Source organism: Fusarium verticillioides, chromosome 6 (genome assembly GCF_000149555.1).
Source record: "Fusarium verticillioides 7600 chromosome 6, whole genome shotgun sequence".
Classification (NCBI taxonomy): domain Eukaryota; kingdom Fungi; phylum Ascomycota; class Sordariomycetes; order Hypocreales; family Nectriaceae; genus Fusarium; species Fusarium verticillioides.
In genome coordinates, this window is record NC_031680.1 from 3415617 (window position 1) to 3433676 (window position 18060).

The 18060-nt window shown below is 49.4% G+C and overlaps 9 protein-coding genes across 9 annotated transcripts; 5 read left to right on the top strand and 4 right to left on the bottom strand.

Annotated features, from left to right (window-relative positions):
* Positions 1 to 1197: 1197 nt before the first annotated feature.
* FVEG_01698 (hypothetical protein) lies at positions 1198 to 2802 on the top strand (the record flags this gene model as incomplete). The annotated part of the gene is made up of 2 exons (XM_018888699.1): positions 1198 to 1771; positions 1907 to 2802. 2 exons carry the CDS (start codon positions 1198 to 1200, stop codon positions 2800 to 2802), a joined length of 1470 nt encoding a protein of 489 aa, XP_018744688.1.
* A 60-nt stretch (positions 2803 to 2862) lies between these two features.
* On the bottom strand, positions 2863 to 3273 carry FVEG_01697 (hypothetical protein; the record flags this gene model as incomplete). The annotated part of the gene is made up of 1 exon (XM_018888698.1): positions 2863 to 3273. The coding sequence occupies one exon, from the start codon at positions 3271 to 3273 to the stop codon at positions 2863 to 2865; it is 411 nt and encodes a 136-aa protein (XP_018744687.1).
* A 67-nt stretch (positions 3274 to 3340) lies between these two features.
* On the bottom strand, positions 3341 to 3922 carry FVEG_14901 (hypothetical protein; the record flags this gene model as incomplete). Its single annotated transcript, XM_018903937.1, has 2 exons — positions 3341 to 3737; positions 3846 to 3922. 2 exons carry the CDS (start codon positions 3920 to 3922, stop codon positions 3341 to 3343), a joined length of 474 nt encoding a protein of 157 aa, XP_018744686.1.
* A 257-nt stretch (positions 3923 to 4179) lies between these two features.
* FVEG_01696 (hypothetical protein) lies at positions 4180 to 4568 on the bottom strand (the record flags this gene model as incomplete). The annotated part of the gene is made up of 2 exons (XM_018888697.1): positions 4180 to 4234; positions 4285 to 4568. 2 exons carry the CDS (start codon positions 4566 to 4568, stop codon positions 4180 to 4182), a joined length of 339 nt encoding a protein of 112 aa, XP_018744685.1.
* Positions 4569 to 5000: 432 nt separating this feature from the next.
* On the top strand, positions 5001 to 6911 carry FVEG_01695 (hypothetical protein; the record flags this gene model as incomplete). The annotated part of the gene is made up of 2 exons (XM_018888696.1): positions 5001 to 5302; positions 5423 to 6911. 2 exons carry the CDS (start codon positions 5001 to 5003, stop codon positions 6909 to 6911), a joined length of 1791 nt encoding a protein of 596 aa, XP_018744684.1.
* Positions 6912 to 8001: 1090 nt separating this feature from the next.
* On the bottom strand, positions 8002 to 8668 carry FVEG_01694 (hypothetical protein; the record flags this gene model as incomplete). The annotated part of the gene is made up of 2 exons (XM_018888695.1): positions 8002 to 8540; positions 8590 to 8668. The coding sequence occupies 2 exons, from the start codon at positions 8666 to 8668 to the stop codon at positions 8002 to 8004; spliced, it is 618 nt and encodes a 205-aa protein (XP_018744683.1).
* A 1794-nt stretch (positions 8669 to 10462) lies between these two features.
* On the top strand, positions 10463 to 10930 carry FVEG_01693 (hypothetical protein; the record flags this gene model as incomplete). Its single annotated transcript, XM_018888694.1, has 1 exon — positions 10463 to 10930. The coding sequence occupies one exon, from the start codon at positions 10463 to 10465 to the stop codon at positions 10928 to 10930; it is 468 nt and encodes a 155-aa protein (XP_018744682.1).
* Positions 10931 to 13174: 2244 nt separating this feature from the next.
* FVEG_01692 (hypothetical protein) lies at positions 13175 to 13875 on the top strand (the record flags this gene model as incomplete). Its single annotated transcript, XM_018888693.1, has 3 exons — positions 13175 to 13289; positions 13366 to 13394; positions 13513 to 13875. The coding sequence occupies 3 exons, from the start codon at positions 13175 to 13177 to the stop codon at positions 13873 to 13875; spliced, it is 507 nt and encodes a 168-aa protein (XP_018744681.1).
* Positions 13876 to 15845: 1970 nt separating this feature from the next.
* On the top strand, positions 15846 to 17909 carry FVEG_01691 (hypothetical protein; the record flags this gene model as incomplete). Its single annotated transcript, XM_018888692.1, has 3 exons — positions 15846 to 16555; positions 16607 to 16793; positions 16843 to 17909. 3 exons carry the CDS (start codon positions 15846 to 15848, stop codon positions 17743 to 17745), a joined length of 1800 nt encoding a protein of 599 aa, XP_018744680.1. The 3' UTR covers positions 17746 to 17909.
* Between the last annotated feature and the right edge of the window lie 151 nt (positions 17910 to 18060).

Sequence of the window (18060 nt, forward strand, 5' to 3'; positions counted from 1 at the left end):
TTACTGACTCAAGATAGTTTGTTCAGAGTTGGCTGAACTCATGGGAGAAATCGAGCCTGCCGAATTCTGGCGATACGATGCTCTTGAAGATATCTGGAGTCCGCAACTGGTGAGATATCTGAGAGCTGCCATTGTGGTGGATTCAATGGAGTTGGACTCATATTCTCAAATGACTGAAGACAATGGGTCAACCGACATGTTAGTGGGCTGAAGCTTCTACAGAGTTTTGATTTCATATTTGGGTTTATAAGAGTGTTATTCTAAGTTGATCGACCTGACAGCTGACGCTTACATCTCGCGCCCCACACGTCAATCAAAAGACTCTTTGTCTTTCAACCATAGTGAGACCCTTATTGCCTTTGTGTATTCTACCATGAGTACTGTAACAAGCCCATGCCGCCCTGAGTCGCATCTATGATGGTATGAGTGTGTAGAGGCCTTCCGAGAGGCCATTCCCTGAACCTGGTAAAAGTCTTTCGTCGGAGGGCGTTTCTCAAACTTTCCGAAGATGTATTTGACCACCGGCGGGGTAAGCCTTTCTCAGAGAAAACCAAAGAAGATGCCTGTTCATAAAAATACAGCTCCTTGGATGCCAAATAGAGGTTTGGGGGTTAGTATCTAACCAAGAATCTACTGTTTGCTCCTATGGATGACGGCGGCCTACAAGGTTAAGCTTTAGGCTGCAAACACAGATAATGAATGACAACACGATATTCCCCCCCCCCCCCAACCCCCCCGATATAAGCTTTTACCGAGAAGCTTTCACGATGTACTGTTTGTTCCGCACCATATGGTTTGTCTTCATGTAAGATGGTAGCAGATTAATAGCTAAAACTTATGACACCTCAAGGAGACGTGTCCAGCAAATGTACTAAAGAACCCCAGTCAACTTCAGCTTTCAGCAGGCAAAATCGGTAGTAGAGCGTCAATGGTGAGCGAATCGGAGTACCCAAGCTCCATCACACAGTATGGACGGCTTGGGGATGGTTGTTTAATTGGCTACGGCGCATCTGCGCGGCTGTGATACGGCCGAGAGATTAAAAGAGGCTTCAGCCCCCAGGACACAAAGGTGAAGTACAATGTTGCCTCTAGAGTCTTACATGGCGGATGTCGTATATAAAACCCCGCATCATGATGGATCCCTATACTCTACTCTCATCATCCTCCAGACGTCGCCTTTCGCCAACCGTACTCAAGATGGGCGGCAGCGCAAATCACGCTAGGGCCCAGATGGAAGATATTTTCCCTACGAGGGGTATTCTGTTCCCTACTGGCGGGCGTCTCAACTCTCTAAGAGATGCCTTACGCAGTTTCGACGGAGCCGCATATGTTTTAATACAAAGGGCGCAAAACTTCATTGATCTGCTTCGTGCTGAAGGTCCGTTCAGCCAGGACGATGCCGAGTCCATCTGCTCCGTGCAAGCCAGGGCTATTGAGATCGTTCAAGTTGCGAGACTCGTACACGATGCGGCAATTCAGGATATTGTTAGACAAGTCGTTTCCTTCGGCGACAAGGCCTCCTTCAACGTAGACGCCCTTCTTGAACATTTTAAGAAGCCTCTAGAGAGGGTTGTACAGGAGATAATTCTGGAAGCGCACAGCGACGACATCCTTTGGAAGATTGCTGAAGAATGTTATCATCAAGCTACAAGGCCTTCTGGGAATCTCAATCCAGAGAATTTTCTTGCCACTATCGCACCCTTACAGCAAGAACAGGAAAAAGAGAATTGGGTCAAATTCTGGATCCAGTTACTATGCAACTGCCCTGATGGTCCGACACTATTTCGACCAGAGAACGACTGTGTTTTCGGCGACTTGGCCAAAAGGCTTCCAAAGCACATGCCACGACATCTGTTCCGGGCATAAGATATCAACAGCACGGGTTGTAACAACGAAGACGTCATAGCGTCTGTATTCAGGCAGCACGATAAAGCAAATAACCATAGGATCGATATCTTCTCAATCAACTATCAAGAGGCTTCGGGAATGCTGCATCACCATTTGGACAGGGGCCTTTCTAGTCCTTGGGAGACCGACAACCTTGTTTCGTGGAGCAGTTCTCTCATATTTGCGATTCAGTATGCAAATTGGAGATTTTGCAACCCGCCGCGGTTCAGTCGCCCGATGGATATTCGTATCTGTGCCGTAGATACATCGAAGTTCCCACGGGGGCAGTTTGCAAGAGATAAGTGGTTACTCAAATGCTTCAAGAATACGGAATTTTCGGATCAAGAGAACAGCTTTCGTGAACTTCGACTCAATGAAGATCATGACAACGGAGAGTACCTTTCGCAGGGTGTCCTTCATATTGAAGACCGCTCTGACACCCTATCCTTGCGAAGTCTGGAAAACGCTGGACTGTGGAATTTGTACCCAGAGTTTGGTATCAGCGTTGTGGAACGTGGGGGCGGTGAGACGGACGTGAGAAAGCTGTGGACAGATTATGACAAGGCACTTCGATGGCAATGGCAATTCAAGAAGAAAACAACAAAAGCGGACGTACATATTGCACTGCATATTGCAGAGGAATGTTTCTCGTCTTTCGACCAGGATGATCTGGCGTTGTTGCTACTCTGCTTCCGCGAACGCAAACTACACCCGGAGAAGCCATCGTTTCAGGGTCCGTTTGCAGACTTACTATCTCCCGTATCAGCTGAGGGTATAGTATATGAGGAAACCATAGAGGTGGATCGATACTTGACGCTGAGGAAACGGTTGTCTAAACTTAGCCAGGTGTCGGGGGAACGTGGCCTCAAGCTATTTGAGCAGCTGTATGTGTTGGAAGATGCAGATGAAGACTAGTCTGACTAATGAACCACCGGTAAATTGGGACTCGAAAAGGGTATTTCAATGATATACAAATTACTCTTCCGTGGCCTTGAGACTAACAGGCGGATTGGCATTAACGCGCCTGAATATCTCTCCTTTGAGCTCCTCATCGCTCCATTGCCTAATCCCCAGAAATTCGTTGTCAGTCTTTGGTAAAAGCCCATTCCCCATGCCATAGCTAGCTCTAGTAATAAAGTCCCTCACCGAAACTCGGTCTCGTATCCCTTCGTTGTACCGCTTCCACGCAGCTTCGACCAACGCCTTCGTGTCGACTTGTTCAACAGCAAACTCTGCTCCAAGAGCAGCCTCACGGGCATACCCCAAAACCTTATTCTGTGTCATTATCACAGTGTTTATGTGGTACAGCTTATTAACGGTTTCATCAGGTCTGAGAAGCACTGAGGAAATGGCCTTGCCGATGTCATCAAGAGCAGTGGCGGACATGGGGATGTCTCCTCCGTCCGCAACGCGAGTCGGTGCTTTGCCTGAGAGACCAACAAATATGTCTTCATCAAGCACCCAGTCGAGGAACATACCGGGTGTTGATGCCTGTGTATGTAATCTCACCCTTCTCAGCCTTCGCTAAGACATCGTTCAGAACGGGTAGCTTAGTCTTCATGAACGGCATGTGTGCTATCTCTGGATTATCAAGCGAAACCCCAAAGAAAGATGGAATGGCGCGATAGATGCCAGTGTTGACTGCTGCTTGCATCGTAACCACCGATTCGTCGTACGCAAGGCGGTTGAGAATGATGACGATAGCATCGAACCCGCGACCTGTAAGGCTTGGCTTCAGGGTTTCGGCTGAAGTGTAATCTGCTCCGATGACATAGACGTCTGATGGTAGTTCTGCGGAAGATGGAGTGCGCGTCAGCACGCTGACTTTGAAGCCGTTTTTGAGGAGGTGTCTAGTGGTCGGTGGGCCGAGACGCCCGGTGCCATGTAGATGTTCAGCACGGCCGTTATCAGTGAGGATTAACTTACGCCAGCAATCACAACTTTAGAAATAGTTTTACGGGGCATATTCTTTTGTTTCTAGGGGACTACCAAAGAAGCGAGATTCGAGAGACGACTTTTCGATATAAAAGGCCATGCTGACATTCGGTGTGAATGTCAGCTGACGCAAGTTTCTAGATTGCTGGTTGAACTCGTAGGATTCTTGGAGGCGTTTGTTATAGGCTATTCATCCCAGGTCTGATTTTGTTCCTTTCTGCCCACACGAATTCATCTTCTCTTATCCCATAGTAGACATTCATCATGTTGTTTTCAGCTGTTATTCAAGTCAACCTTCCTCGACTACCTTGGATCCCGTCCAGCCAGTTAACACAACACATTATCTGGTACTCCTTCTCAGAAGTCCTCTAGTCGATACACAGAATAAGACGGCTCTTCGTAGGGATGAGCGCTAAGAAGTATTAGCAGTGGCTGAAGCTATGAGGGAGTGAAAGCGCCTACCTCTTCAGAGCCTTCACTGCATTCCTGGCAACTTCTTCACCCACACAAATGGTTTCGACCCTTGCCTCTTCAACCTGCTCAAGCTTGCCGACTTCGCCAAGATGCGGGTTGGCTGCATCTCCAGGGCGAAACTGGCCTGTCCCTACGACGGTCCAACAACACTCGGTATAGTTACCCGGGCCGGGATAGCGACCTGCTCCAGCAGCGAAAATTGCCTCTTTACATTGAGCCAGTGATAATGTGGGCACGTTGAAGACAAGTCTGAAACGGGTAGTGGAAGCCATAGTGGTTCAGTTTGCTGTTGGTTGAACTTGTGTGGTTTATCAAGTTTGAATGTACTTATTGATAAGGCGGGGTAAGTTGCTAATAATAAAACAAGGCGGTGGCCTGATGTTATCTGGCCAACCAGGCAGTTATAACCCCGCTGATAACTGAGGAACACGGAGAATGTTGAGTGGAGACTGAAAATGCCTCACTGTAGCACATGTAACACAATATTGAATTGATCAACTTTAGAATCTGAGTTTTCGTGTTGACGGCCTCATTTTGAATACCAAGCTCATATCATATGCATATGATCTCGTAGCTTCACTACACACAGGCTCCGAATAACTCAATTACATGCGTCGATGAGCGGCTCGGCCCGAAGTACGTGACATCTGTCTAGCCCTCGACAAGTCTAAATCTCCACTCTTGGAGTATCCGCCACTAGCATCATGGCTGAACACGAACTTGGATATTCGTACCCAGAGCTTGGCACGCAAACCTCATTCCGGATCGCTGAGCTTCTCACCGGCGATGAAAAAGACCCCATCGAATGCCGTGTTCATCCGACCTCTTGGTCCGATCCTAGCATCCCCAAGTACGAAGCTATCTCCTATGTATGGGGAGACCTGAATCAAAAAGCCAATATAATATGTCACGGTAAAAGGCTCAAGGTTACTCAGAACCTCTATAATGCACTCGGTCACTTCAGACAACGAGATAAATCACGGTTTCTGTGGGCAGACGCTATTTGGTACGTTATTCAACGGTTCGGCTCCCCTTTGGCGGCCAAAAAGACAAGCTATATAGACCAGGCACTTCTTTGTTTCAGGGCAGCATCGTGGTGTCGTTGTTAACCTGCCTGATCTCCTAGCATCGACCAATCCCATATATCTGAACGCAACGCCCAAGTGAAACAAATGCGGAAGATCTACGAAAACGCCAAGACAGTTTTAATCTGGCTCGGACCAGATACTCCAGAAAATGATGCAGAAACTGCCATCAACTCGATTCGGCTTATCTCCGAGTTTCTCTGCCAAAAACTTGGCATCTCAACTAATGGACTGAGCGCTCGTGGAAACGTGTATCACGAGGTCGTATATCAGAACAGAAGCCTGATACCGTTGCCGAATGAAATCAAGGCCATCACTAAGGACATGTGGAAATCTTTGGCTTGGTTGTATTCTCACACTTATTTCACCCGGGTTTGGGTCATCCAAGAAATCAACGCCAATCAGTCTCGACTTGTTCATTGCGGCCATTCGACAATCGAATGGGATCAGGTTGAGCTTGTCGCCGGCTACATCATCATGGAGCCAGCGTTTAGTAAAGCCTATGGGTTTACGGACACCAAATGCTGGTGGGCCGCTACTGCTACCACAGAGCGCCTGCGAAAGCCCAAGAACTGGCTATACATGTTGTATCTGGCGTCAAACTTCTCCAGCACTGACCCAAGAGATATGATATATGGTCTCCATGGTTTGATGAGTATCACACGTGGCAGTGAGCTCCTCTATCCTGACTATGGCAAAACAACAGTGGAGGTTTATATGGACTCTGTCGCTGCTGCGTTCGTCGACATGCAGAACACAGATGTGTTGCTCTATGCTCCAGGCACTGATCACCCAACTTGGGTGCCACGATGGGATCGGGCCATGTTATTCCGAAATCCTTTCAGGTTTGGTAAAGCACTACCCTGGAGACCATCACTTGACTCTAGAGCGACGTGGAGCATTAATGCTGAGTCAAGGGTTCTGGCTCTTCGCGGTGTTCTTTTCGATTCGATCAAGGTTTCCGAAACGTACAATGAAAGCCTTTTCAGTAACGCCAACATGAAGATGGAAGAAGGACGAATTAAGCTAGGGCATGTGTGGCATAAGATCCTCGAGAATTTGCGCTGGGGTCGACCAACCCAAGTTTACAGTAGGGACGAACTGACTGCAATTGCGACTTCATTGTCATTCGGACTTAACGAAGATAGCAATCCTGGCGAGGAGCGGATACTGATGCAAAACTTTGTATCATATCTTAGAATTGTCCTCAATGACCAGGCATATCAGCAGTATATCCCTCCAGAGTTATCCAAGGAGGCTGAGCAGGCGGATGGGTATCAATTTGGCAAGCCAGTTTGGGACTTTAATTATCCTGACTCAAGCCTATTCATCACGGAAAAGGGTATTATCGGGTGTTGTGTTTCAACCACTAACCCTGGGGATATTGTAACCGTCCCCTTTGGGAGCACATACCCGTTTATCCTTCGGCCACAAGGTGATCGATTCGTGATGAGAGGGTATGGATTCGTATGCGGCATCATGCGGGGCGAGGGACCTCAGTCTCCGGAGCAAGTCTTTGAGATATGTTAATACACTAGCCATGGAACATCCAACGGATCCTGTTGATTGATAGATCGTCAAAGCTTATTATGTGTTAACCGCGATCAGTGTCCCCTTTAAGCCTTACTGATCTTTTGGTCTTTTATCATTCAATCTCGGGTGGGTTGATAAATCTCGAGCCATTGCCAGCGCTCCTTCACAGAGTTTCTACTATGGGATGGCTGCGACCTATAAGGTTAGGCTTTAGGCTACGAACGCAGGTGATGAATGGCAACACGATATTTTTCTCTACCTCGATATAAGCTTTGATTCAGCTTCACAGAGTTCTATCGATCGTGGTTGAGTTACGTAAAGGAAGTTGGCGATGACAACCTGTCTAGTACATAACGTACCACGTACCCGATTGTGGTGTCAATGCATGGCATGTTGGCGACGTGAGTCGATGTGGCAGTCCATTTCATATTGCATCTTACCTGGTCACCGTAACTGTCTTAAGCTCGTGCTTTGTGATTTCTACTCCATTATCGGATGAAGGAACTTCGGCATCTCAAATTGGGTTCCAGATATGTAGTTGAGCAGAAATCCACTTCCAGTACCTAATAAATTTAGTCCGCTTTTGATTTCAGGCCAACTAAGCACTCAGAATCCACCAACAATTGAACAAGACAGGGAATATTCAAGAGAAGCCAAAGTGACACACGGTAGTGTGTATAGTACATTGATTAACTCTTTGATGTTAGAATACCTGCTACAACACAGAAACGAAAGATACAATTATAATACAGTAATCCCCTCTATAAAACTCCCTCCAATACCATCCATGGCCTGTCCCACCATCAAGTTCTTTAAGCTAGCGGCCACACACCGCCCATGTTCCTTGCGCTTTTTACGCCTCCTCAACGCGTAACCCAATACGATCAAAAGAATCAGGAGTGTCGCTTGGCCCAATAAACAAACCATGACCTACAACTACAGTGCCAACAGACCAAACGCTCCATGGCTCACCAGTCTCTTCACACAAAGGCTCACCAATCGTGTTCGCCTCGCAAGACCGGCCAGGGACCGAACATTCAATTGCGAGGTCTGCAGAGAGTTGGCAGTTCAGAAAAGCCTTTTTCGGTCAAGAGTTCTTGCAGGTCCCAACTGATGCGGGCGAGTCGAGATTGACGTTGGTAGCAATGTAGAATCCACAAAGGAAGAAGCCCTGGTCGTTGACAAGTCTTCCTTGCGAGTCGATGGTGTAGGGTCGTACTGAAGCATCGCCAAAGATGGGGCTGGGGTCGAACACGGCTACAGACCCGTCGTTGTCGTAGGTATGAACACCTTCTTCTTCTACGGGGCCTTGGCCAGTAGCAAACAGACTGAAAGTTGGCACAGGGATAGTCTCGGTCGTTGAGGCACCCGCAGTGGTGGTGGTAGACTTGATTGTGGTGGGCTCTGCTGTGGTTGATTCGATTGTGCTCGATTCTGCAGTAGTCTCCGATATCTGAGATATGATAGAAGTAGACAGTTCGACGGACGAAGATGGATAAGTTCCAGTAACCGACTCGGACAGAACAGAAGTTGTTGCTGGTTGATCTGTAGAAGATGCAAATGACGTTTCGGATGAAGTCCCAGTGGATATGGCTGAAGAGCGTGCATATGTAGTCGCGACTGAGCCTAATCAGAACGTCAGGAAACTGCGTGAATACTTATGGATTTCACTCACTCGGCTTGCACGGGCTTGCAATCGTGTAACCGGCAGTCAGCAGGCAAAAGGCTAGGCGCAAGACAGTCGGAGACCGCATTGTCGCAGATAAAGAATGACTAGAGTGAGTACGACAGAAACAATAAGGAAGCGAAGAAAATTTAGGACTGATGCCCCTTTATGTAACAACTTATGCGGTGATTTGAATGGAGCATTGGCAAATATTTCATATTCTATCGAACGCCACGATTCAATAATTCCTTTTGGTCGCCCAGACTAAGCCCAGCGCCGCAAATTACCAGAGCAGTTCCGAGGCGAAGGTTGGACCTGTCGATGCCTGAAAGGGCCACAGAAAGGGGCTCAACCAGTGAGCCCTCCCCGAAGCTGAGGCTACCTGGTGAGGCACGTAACCAAGCTTCAGGATGGATGTGGTAGCGGCGAAGAGTACCATTTGCGTGGGAGCCATCTTCAACTACCTGTCGTCCTTATCGGAATTGGCTGGAGAATGGCTTTGGCAATCGGTCTTCATCACGAGTTCTCCTTGCCGTCTTCGAGCCCCTTCATGATAAAGATCCGTAGAAGAGCATGGTGGACTGTTTGTCTTTGTGTCCGGGGCACAACTGACACTCGGAAGACCTCCCGCATCTCTCATAGGTGGCAACGTTCGCCTCCTTCAAACGTCAATGGCAAGGATCTCGCTGTGGACATGGAAAACCTTCCGAATAGCAGGGACGGCGCCTGTCTTGTCTAGCACGCCAAGCTGGCACAAATTGCCCATATGGTTCAGGTTGAACTCCTTGCTCATCAGATACCAGGTCATGAAAGAGAAGTTACACTCGAAAGGAGTATCGCGCAAGGTTGCAGAGATCTTCCCCCATACTTCGATGAAAACACAATGCTAGAGACACGGTTTGAGACCCCAAAGCGGATTCTCATATGGCGGTCCTTCCGCCTACATATCATACTCAACAGACCCATCTCGTTTCGCATCATTAGAGACAGAGGAACTCTCGACAGATCGGTTGAGCCTATTTCAGCGTGTCTTGATGTGGCTGGACTAGCGCGTGGGGTATAAAGATGACTGCACAAACATTAACGGCCACTATCTTGTTGAACTCGCCACTAGTGATTTCTTCGATGCGAGTGCCTGCAGACCCGAGCCCCTTGTTGTTGACGAGGATGTGAAGGTGGGAAACGTTAAAGGTGGTCAGACTAGAGGATATGACTGCTGCTGGAGAGGAGAGACACGCTGCATCGGTCTGGATTGCATGGGCAGAGGAGCCAAGTGATTCGATCTCGCGTACCAGAGCTTCTGCATGTGCTTTTGATGGCGGCGACACATAGGTGAAAGGGACCTGTTAGACTCGATTAGGGGGGTTGCTGTTTGTTATCACTGCAATGGATTGAGGCAGACCTTTGCGCCTTGTCCCGGCAAGTTCAGGACGATGCCTCTACCTATTCCTCTAGCTCCTCCAGTGACGATAGCGATTTTGCCAGTTAGTGGCATGACTGTTGATTGTCGATAGTCATAGCCTACACTTTGGATCGTCTCATGAAGTGCTGTTCCTTTATTGCACCCTCCCCGATGAATCTTTAGGCTTGTTCGAGATAAGGGCATATTCTAGAGCTCAGCATTTTGGTGTTGATGACATTGGCCAAGAGGTTCCTCGGGGTCGTCGTCGAGCTTAGGCAGTTGAAGAGAGCAAAGGCACTATTCGGCGGGGGTACATCCGACAAGGCACAATCCTAATAAATGTTAATAACCTTTGCCGAGAGCCGGGCAAGCGATCTAACCGAATCGCCTGTGACGCAAGCATAACAGACAGACACTTAGTAGATTGCCGGTGCCTGGCCCGCGGGACTCACTACAGCTTGTTGCACATGCTTCTGCACAATGGCAAACACAGTAAAGAAGCCGTGGATCCTCGCCATCTCACACAACCATAAGCCATATGTAGATGGTATCTTCGAACCACCCATGTCCGAACTTCGGCCAAAAGCCGACTTCTTGAGAGCCGAGAACGCAGAGCAAACAGAGCGCTTACTCTCACGACACCCAACCTCGGCAGCTACCCTCATAACCGATGAAGGACTGACTGGGGATCAAAACACCCATGTTTGGCACGCCGTCCTTTCATATATGCGTGGAGGTGGGACGACGATAGTCAAGGGTAGCTTTTCCAGCTTTGTCCTACCCCTGAATATCAGGTCGTTCTTCGCGCAAGCAGGTTTAGGGTGGTGTTGCGCCTCATACACTGGCGAGACATTTGCGCTGAATGACGAAGCGGTGGACAGTGGTTTGGGAGCAAGGATCTTTCCGCGATACAGCACAAAGGCTCTATTCGTGAACTATGTCGCATGAGAAGACTCCTGGTATGTGACAGATGAAGAATCGAATGTCTCGTCTCCAAAAAACGCGAGTGGTGGGAAAAGCGCTGTCGCATTCGCTTCAGTTGGAGACGGCAAGCTTGGGTACGTCGGGGATGTGAATGCAGAACATGGCTCGAATGTTGCTGTCCTCGCGATTTACAGACTTCTTTAGTGTTTCTCTGTCTTTCCCGATCCGCCGACAACTTCTTGGTGGAAAGATACTTGCTCGTAGGGCCATTGGTCAGTCATCGTGGTATCGATGTTTAAGTTGCGGGCTAGAAGTGTTATTAGCAGTTGAGATTTGCGGCTGAGAGAACCTAGCTTGCTCATGGGTAGCCTGTCGGCCTGCAGCGGGTTTGAGACTCGCGTCGAACAGTGCAGGGGAGGTCGAAGCGGTGGTTTTGTATTGCGTTGCTGTGCAGAAAGGACGGCGGAGCTCCGTTGATGATGTTGGTCAATTAGGTACTTGGATGGAAACAGGATGCTGCGTTCTAGGCCATGTATCTCTTTCTCCTGATACCGACCATCGACTCCTCTATATTCCACTGTAGAATCTGAAGCGTGAAATGTGACTCCCGTCATTCTTGGATCGTGATTCTTTGGGCTTCGATCGTGATCAATTGATTCCACGCCGGTCGGCATCCGCGCTTGGCCCGGCTGGAAGATCCGCCAGCGATAAGGGCAAGGGTAAGGGTGAAAGCTTTCTTCTAGAGCAAGAAGTAAGGTAAGGTTTGTGTTCTGTTGGGACGGCATGATTCAGGCGGATCGTTTTCGCGTTGGTCATTCTCCGCTCCGAGGGTCGTGGACATGGTAGCATCATCGTTGAAGACTCGACTCGATTCTCGGCAGTTTTCACTTGATGCGTCTACGTAGGTATCGATGGATTGTACTTTGTTAGCCGAGGAGAAGACGTCATGGCATGTTCGGTGGCCGATGGAAGAGGCTTTCGGATCGCAGGATGACGCAACGCGGCGTGTTGACAATAGAGGCTTGCTACTATTGAGGGCACTATAATTTAGATGAAAATTTGATGCTACAGGTGCCAAGAGGTCGTGCTTGATGGGAGCCATCTGTTGTTCGCCTCCGACAGGTGTCACCAGTTGCCAACCCGCTCCCCTGCCCGGTTCGTTCGCCGAGGAGAAGAGGGTGTCGTAACAATACTAAAACGGGAGATGCTTGTTACCGCCGAGGATACTGTAAATGTAAATTTGATGGTGAGGGCGGCTCGAGGTTGCTGTTGAAGAGCTTTTGATGGGACTCGTTTGTGGTTTGTTGTCATGGGCCTCAGCCGTCAACAGGTATCGCCAGCTGACAAGCCCCTGGTCAGCCATCAATCGCCCGCATCAGTCCATCAAAGTTCAGCGATGGAATCCAAGGTCTATGGTAGACCTTAAATGCAAAGCAACGCATCCAGTGTCGATCGGTCGTTGGATTGACGAGCAAGCTTTGCATCTCGACCTGATCCTCTCGTCCACATCGCGAGTATCCTCTTTCCAACCACTGACGTGGCGCTCCAACAAACTTCTGCAAGCAAAGTATCATCGGATGCCTCCAATGAGTCACCGAAGAACGTAAAGCCAAATTCTGACCGAGGGGCCATTTGATCTCTTCCCACGAAAGCTTGTTTCTCGATTTTGCCTATAAATACAGCATCTCTCGCACTTCGTCCCTCCAGTTCTTCATCTGTACTCTCACTGACGTTTTCACCTCGCTCATTTCTCAGTTCTTGTATTTGTTTAAGCTTCCTATCTTACATTCACTCATTGCCTTTTCACTGCATTCCCTCTCTACTCTTTACACGTAGCTCAACACATCTCCATAGCCATCAAAGTCCCATCCTCAGCAATCATGATTCGGCACTGGCACATCACACATCTCGCGTTGGCTGGTTGGCAATCACGCATTGGCAACTTGGCACATCACACATCATTCACATCACAAGGCAAAGTTTTCTTCTTCACACCACCAGCAAGCCGGTGAATGCAATGAAAAAAAAGGATTCAAACCGAATCAACTGACAGGTCAGAGAAACGGCGAGAGTAGACAAAACTGCAAGCAGTGAGAGTAAATCAAAAATTGTGCCGTACTTACCTTCTGCGACACCTGGGGGTTAGCGCAAGTTGCCCCAGAGCGCACAACCCCGCCGCTGACTTTTTGATCTCAGCGCCTTGCAGGCCGGCTAAGGTGCAGAACCTTGGTATTTGGATGAAGAGAAGAAAAAAAGAAGAAGACGAAGATGGGGGAGACGGCCTCTTATACCCCATCTGCGAGCACTCCCGCTCCTCCCCGACGCCGGGGCGACTTCAGAAGCATGAAGAGCAGAGAGGCAGGTGCAGGATCCAATTTTGAAGGTGAGCAGTCGTCAGAAGACTAACATCGGCAGGTGGCGCCAATCGAACGATCTGCTTGTCTACCCACTTCAAGAAGGAAAGAACCTTGGACAGCGAGACACGCGCGTGCGTTCGAACAACGGTCAAGATGACGGCTCGCAACGAGACAGCTAGAACCGGGAGAGGCATAGGGACGTGATTCATCTAATGCTAAAACTGAAAGCAGTGATAAGTAATTGAAAAGTTGTACTGCGGACTCGATCGGACCTACGGCGTGGGACTTCTACTGCTGTATCGCGACACTTGCGCTGGCATCTTGAGTGTTCGGTCAAAAGGCCGGCAAAGTACGAGAGTACTTGCACTTTATCCCATCAAGAGAAGAAAGAAGAAGGCGAAGACGGCAGATTCAGGATCGAAGGTCCCCAAGACGATGAATATCAAGAGCAGAGAGGCAAGTGCAAGATCGAAGTCGGAAGGCGAGCAGGTTTCCGAACACCGACAGCGACAGATGACGCCATCAAGATCGAACGACCTGGTCATCTACCCTCTTCAGGGAGGAAGGACGCTCCCATATCGAAACACGTTCATGTGCGAGCACCTTGAATAACGCTCAAGACAGCGTGCAATGGTCCTCGAGTCCAGACCCAATGCATGATAATGAGAAAAAGATGAATGCGTCGAGGGCCAGTGCCTCATTTAACATTTTCGCAGAAGCAGCGCACACAAATGACCATCTGAATGATCTTGTACATCAGATCTCAACGCAGAGTTTAGCTCCTGACCTCTTGGCACACGCTCGAGACTGCGCACCGGGGAAGGCACAACGACGAGACACGTACGTAACCTCTTGGCAAGACAAGGCCCAATGCAAGCGGGAAGGTAGTCTTCACAAGGAAGGAAGAAACCCTACAGCAATCACCTGCAGCGACGCCTTGGATGCGTGAGCCCACAGTAAGGCTGGGCCAAAGGATTCCCGAAGAACTGCGATTTGAAGACGAAGAGATGCGGCCCCAACACGAGCGATATCTTTGAATCACGATGAGAACCCCATGTTTCTCGCCAAAACGCGCCCACAAGAACGAGACTCGAGTAAATCGGGGCAAGGCAACACTAGGTACTTCCCCAGGCACCAAGCACTCTTTTGGACGGCAGGTACCTTTCTTTCTTCAGTCTCCTCGATCGAACGATATCCGAAGCGGGGCGACACGAAGCCCTCGGAGCTTTCGGCCCGTGCATCGAAACGAGAAGGCACTCAGCCAGCCGGAGAATAACGCCCAGGAACGGACGAAGAAGGAGCCTCAATTTTTGCCTGATCTTTAAGGCGAACAATGATGAGTGCGTCATCGCATCTGGAAAGGAAGATTGAGAAGGAGAGGAAGGCAAAGACGAAACCGCCTCAGGCATGGAGACATCGGGATTGAAGAGATTGCGGTGATGCTGAGAGAGGTTGAAGCAATTGGGGATGCTGGATCGTTGTCCGCGGGGTAAAATGCAAACAATTCACTAAACAAGTAACTGAGTTACTCACAAAAGTTCAATCATAAAAATTTCTGTGAGCCGTTGGCATTCTCGCGTGTCTTTCATTTGTTTCGTTGAGCCGAACGTGGTGATTGAAGTGAAGTTATTCGTAGGACCCACCTTGGTAGGGCACCCAGCAATCTCAAGGTTTTCTCACCAACATCGCACAATTTTCCGTACACGTGATCACTTCAAGAGAGCTCAAAACTTTTACGCTCTTCCCTAAAACTCTCAATTCGTATTTGTGTGAACAGCCAGTTCGTGTCCTCCAAACTCTTCCAATCTAGCGCTGCAGCTCAGCTGGCCTCTGAAACCCCAATTGGCATGCTCCATCCCTAATCTGTCTTCCCCGCGCACATCAGCCGCAGCGTTCTAGCCCGGCCTGTCTAAGCCCCAGCTCCAATTTGGCAGCATCACCGCTAGCCCTGCATTTATTGGTAGATAGTCTGTGTGATTGGCGAGGTCTGGGCCCGACCGTTCGGCGGCCCGTGGCGAGCTGGACTCGCACGTGGCGCGCGCTATTGAACCCTTATCATTGGGCTCCCTCGGCCTCAGCTTGGTCTAAGCAGCGCCTGTCTCAGCCTTGAGAGGGCGTTTGGAAATTGTTAGCGAGGGCTGAAGGTGATAGGGATCAATGTCTCAAGCCGCACAGCTAGCCACGAGGGTCTTTGCGTGGTGTCGGGGATGTGACTGACCGCGGGATGGGGAATGGGGAATGGTCGAGGGAGTTCAGCTTGCCACACGGTTGACTTTACGGTTTCACAAGCGCCATGCGGAATGCTGCGCGGGAGGGTGGAGGGGATGTGATGAGTATTCGGCCTAGTTGGGTTCAATAATTTCTGCAGCCAGAGCTGAGGGGAAATCTACTAGTTCGTCGTGAAGAGAGACTCTGCAGCAATAGTCGAAGGTTATAAAGCTGCGTTTATTTCCCACAGATTTGGTTCATCATCAACATCAACTTCTTCTCTCCTCTTTTTCTTCACTAAATCTCTCACCTAGATCCTTCTCTTTGATCCTCTATTCTTTCTTTTCATCTCATACCTCACTCTATCGCCCATCATGTTCATCTACCAAGGAAAGCTCAACTGGAACAAGTACGCCGTTGACGAGACCATCACCATCGTCTTGCCCAAGGGTGCCGTTCGCGCCAATGAGCCAGCCTATCTGTTCACACAATGGACGGTGGATGATCATCAGGGTGAGAAAGACAAGTTCTACCAGACTCGCATCATCAAGAACGTGAAGCAGCTCCCCAACACCACCGATGTCTCCTTCAAGCTCCCTGGTACCTTCTACAACTATGATGTTACCACTGAGCAGAACTACAGCAAGATCAAGGTCACCATGTCTGGGCGAGATGGTACCAAGACCATCACTCTTGACCGGGTCTGGCAACCTGTTGGCGAGGTTGATCCTAATGCTGCGCTTCGCATCTGGGCTGGAAGCATCAACCTCGGTGACAAGGCTGTGAATGAGCAGGCTATCTTTGTCCTTCCTGAGGACTTCAAGGATGGCAAGCCTGTCATCTCCTCGTGGCAGTGGACCAAGGATGAGTCCGGAAAGGCAAAGACTACTGCCTTCAAGGGCACATCCATGAAGTTCATCAGCTCTGAGAACAATGTCTCCAAGTTCGCCTTCAACAACGTCTTTGACTTCACCTGTTCATGGGACACTACTACCCAGCAGCTTGATGTTGAGGTTAAGGATGGGGGAAAGCAAGTCAACATTGGAACTCTGAACCTCTTCGCTAAGATTGAGGCCCAGGCCCAGTAAGTTATGACCATCGACGCATGATGGATAACACTAATGATGACGAATAGCCATTTCGATTCGGATGACTTGATCCCTCCCACTCAGCAGAAGACCGAGTTCCGTGTTCCCCAGCCTCAAGCCACGCTTCCTCGTGTCCTTGACCCCATGCCCTTCCCCAAGACTCTCTTCGAGACCTTGACCCACGGAGCTGCCTTCATCGAACAGGCCGGTTACCTCACCATCCAAGCTCAGAACGTAAGATCTCCCTTTTCCTTATCGGTATTCTCTCACTAATTATGAGCAGAAATTCACCGCTCTCCACGAGGAGTTTCACAAGCAGGGCACCTACGTTGAGACCCTCAAGAAGGACAAGCAGAACCTTGAGGAGCAGATCAAGTCCATCTCTGATGCACGCAAGACAGCTGAGGAGAAGATCAAGGAGCTAGAGAAGCAGCTTGCCCAGGCTAGCGCCGAGTACCAGAAGAAAGTCAAGGCGCTCACCGACTTCATTGAGCACCTGAAGAAGGATGATGTGATTGACCACAAGACTATCAAGAAGCTCCAAGAGGAACTCAACCACGTGCAGCAACAGATCATCTCTCTGAATGGAAAGCTCTCTCAAGCTCAGATCGAGAAGAAGGCTCTCGGCACAGTCATACTTGGTCTCAAGGGCAAGATTGCTGAGCTTGACGGCAAGAGAATCAAGCTGGAGAATGAGCTTACCGGCCAGAAGGCGCAGAACGTTACTCTCCGGGGTGAGATCATCAGCCTCAAGCGCAAGCTGAGCGACTCTCTCGATGCCAATGGTCACCTCCAGAAGGAGCTTCGTCTCTCCAAGACGGCCCTCGAGGAGACCAAGAAGGAGCTCAACGTCGCGAAGGACAAGTTCAACAAGGAAGAGCTGGCTCACAAGACCACAAAGGCCGACCTCAAGACTGCGAAGGAGACAGCGGACGCCCTCAACAAGGAGCTCACGGCCGTCAAGTCAACCGTCGCCAAAGCTGAGAAGACGGCCAAGGATGCCGAGGAGGACTACGACAACAAGGTCATCGAGGCGCGGAACTTCTATCATAAGATCCAGAAGTACGAGGAGACTGTGGATGTATTCCAGAAGATTCTCATCAAGGACGATATTGAGAATGAGGGACTCAACAACGTCAACAAGACTTTCAAGGAGCTGCGCCGTGCCAACTATGTCTGCAACTGAAGCCAGGAGCCGGAGTCGACAGGCAAGCCACCAGTTCAGCCTGTACCGAGGAATGATCCCTTGTTGGCGCCGGCATGGGCTATGAGACGGTTTTATGGGTCGTTGATTACCGTTTTGACTTTTGGATGGTTGCGATGGGGAAGATGGTGAGATGTAATGATAGGACTACTAGTTTGGTCATAATTATTTCTTATGTATTAGCTTTGTATTGACATTTCAACTTTACTATCTTTTCATGATCCTGTGTCTTGTGCTTTGATGATCTCCCTCTGCGTCGAATTGGTTGGCTCGTCATCCAGTGAGATCCAAGTGTGC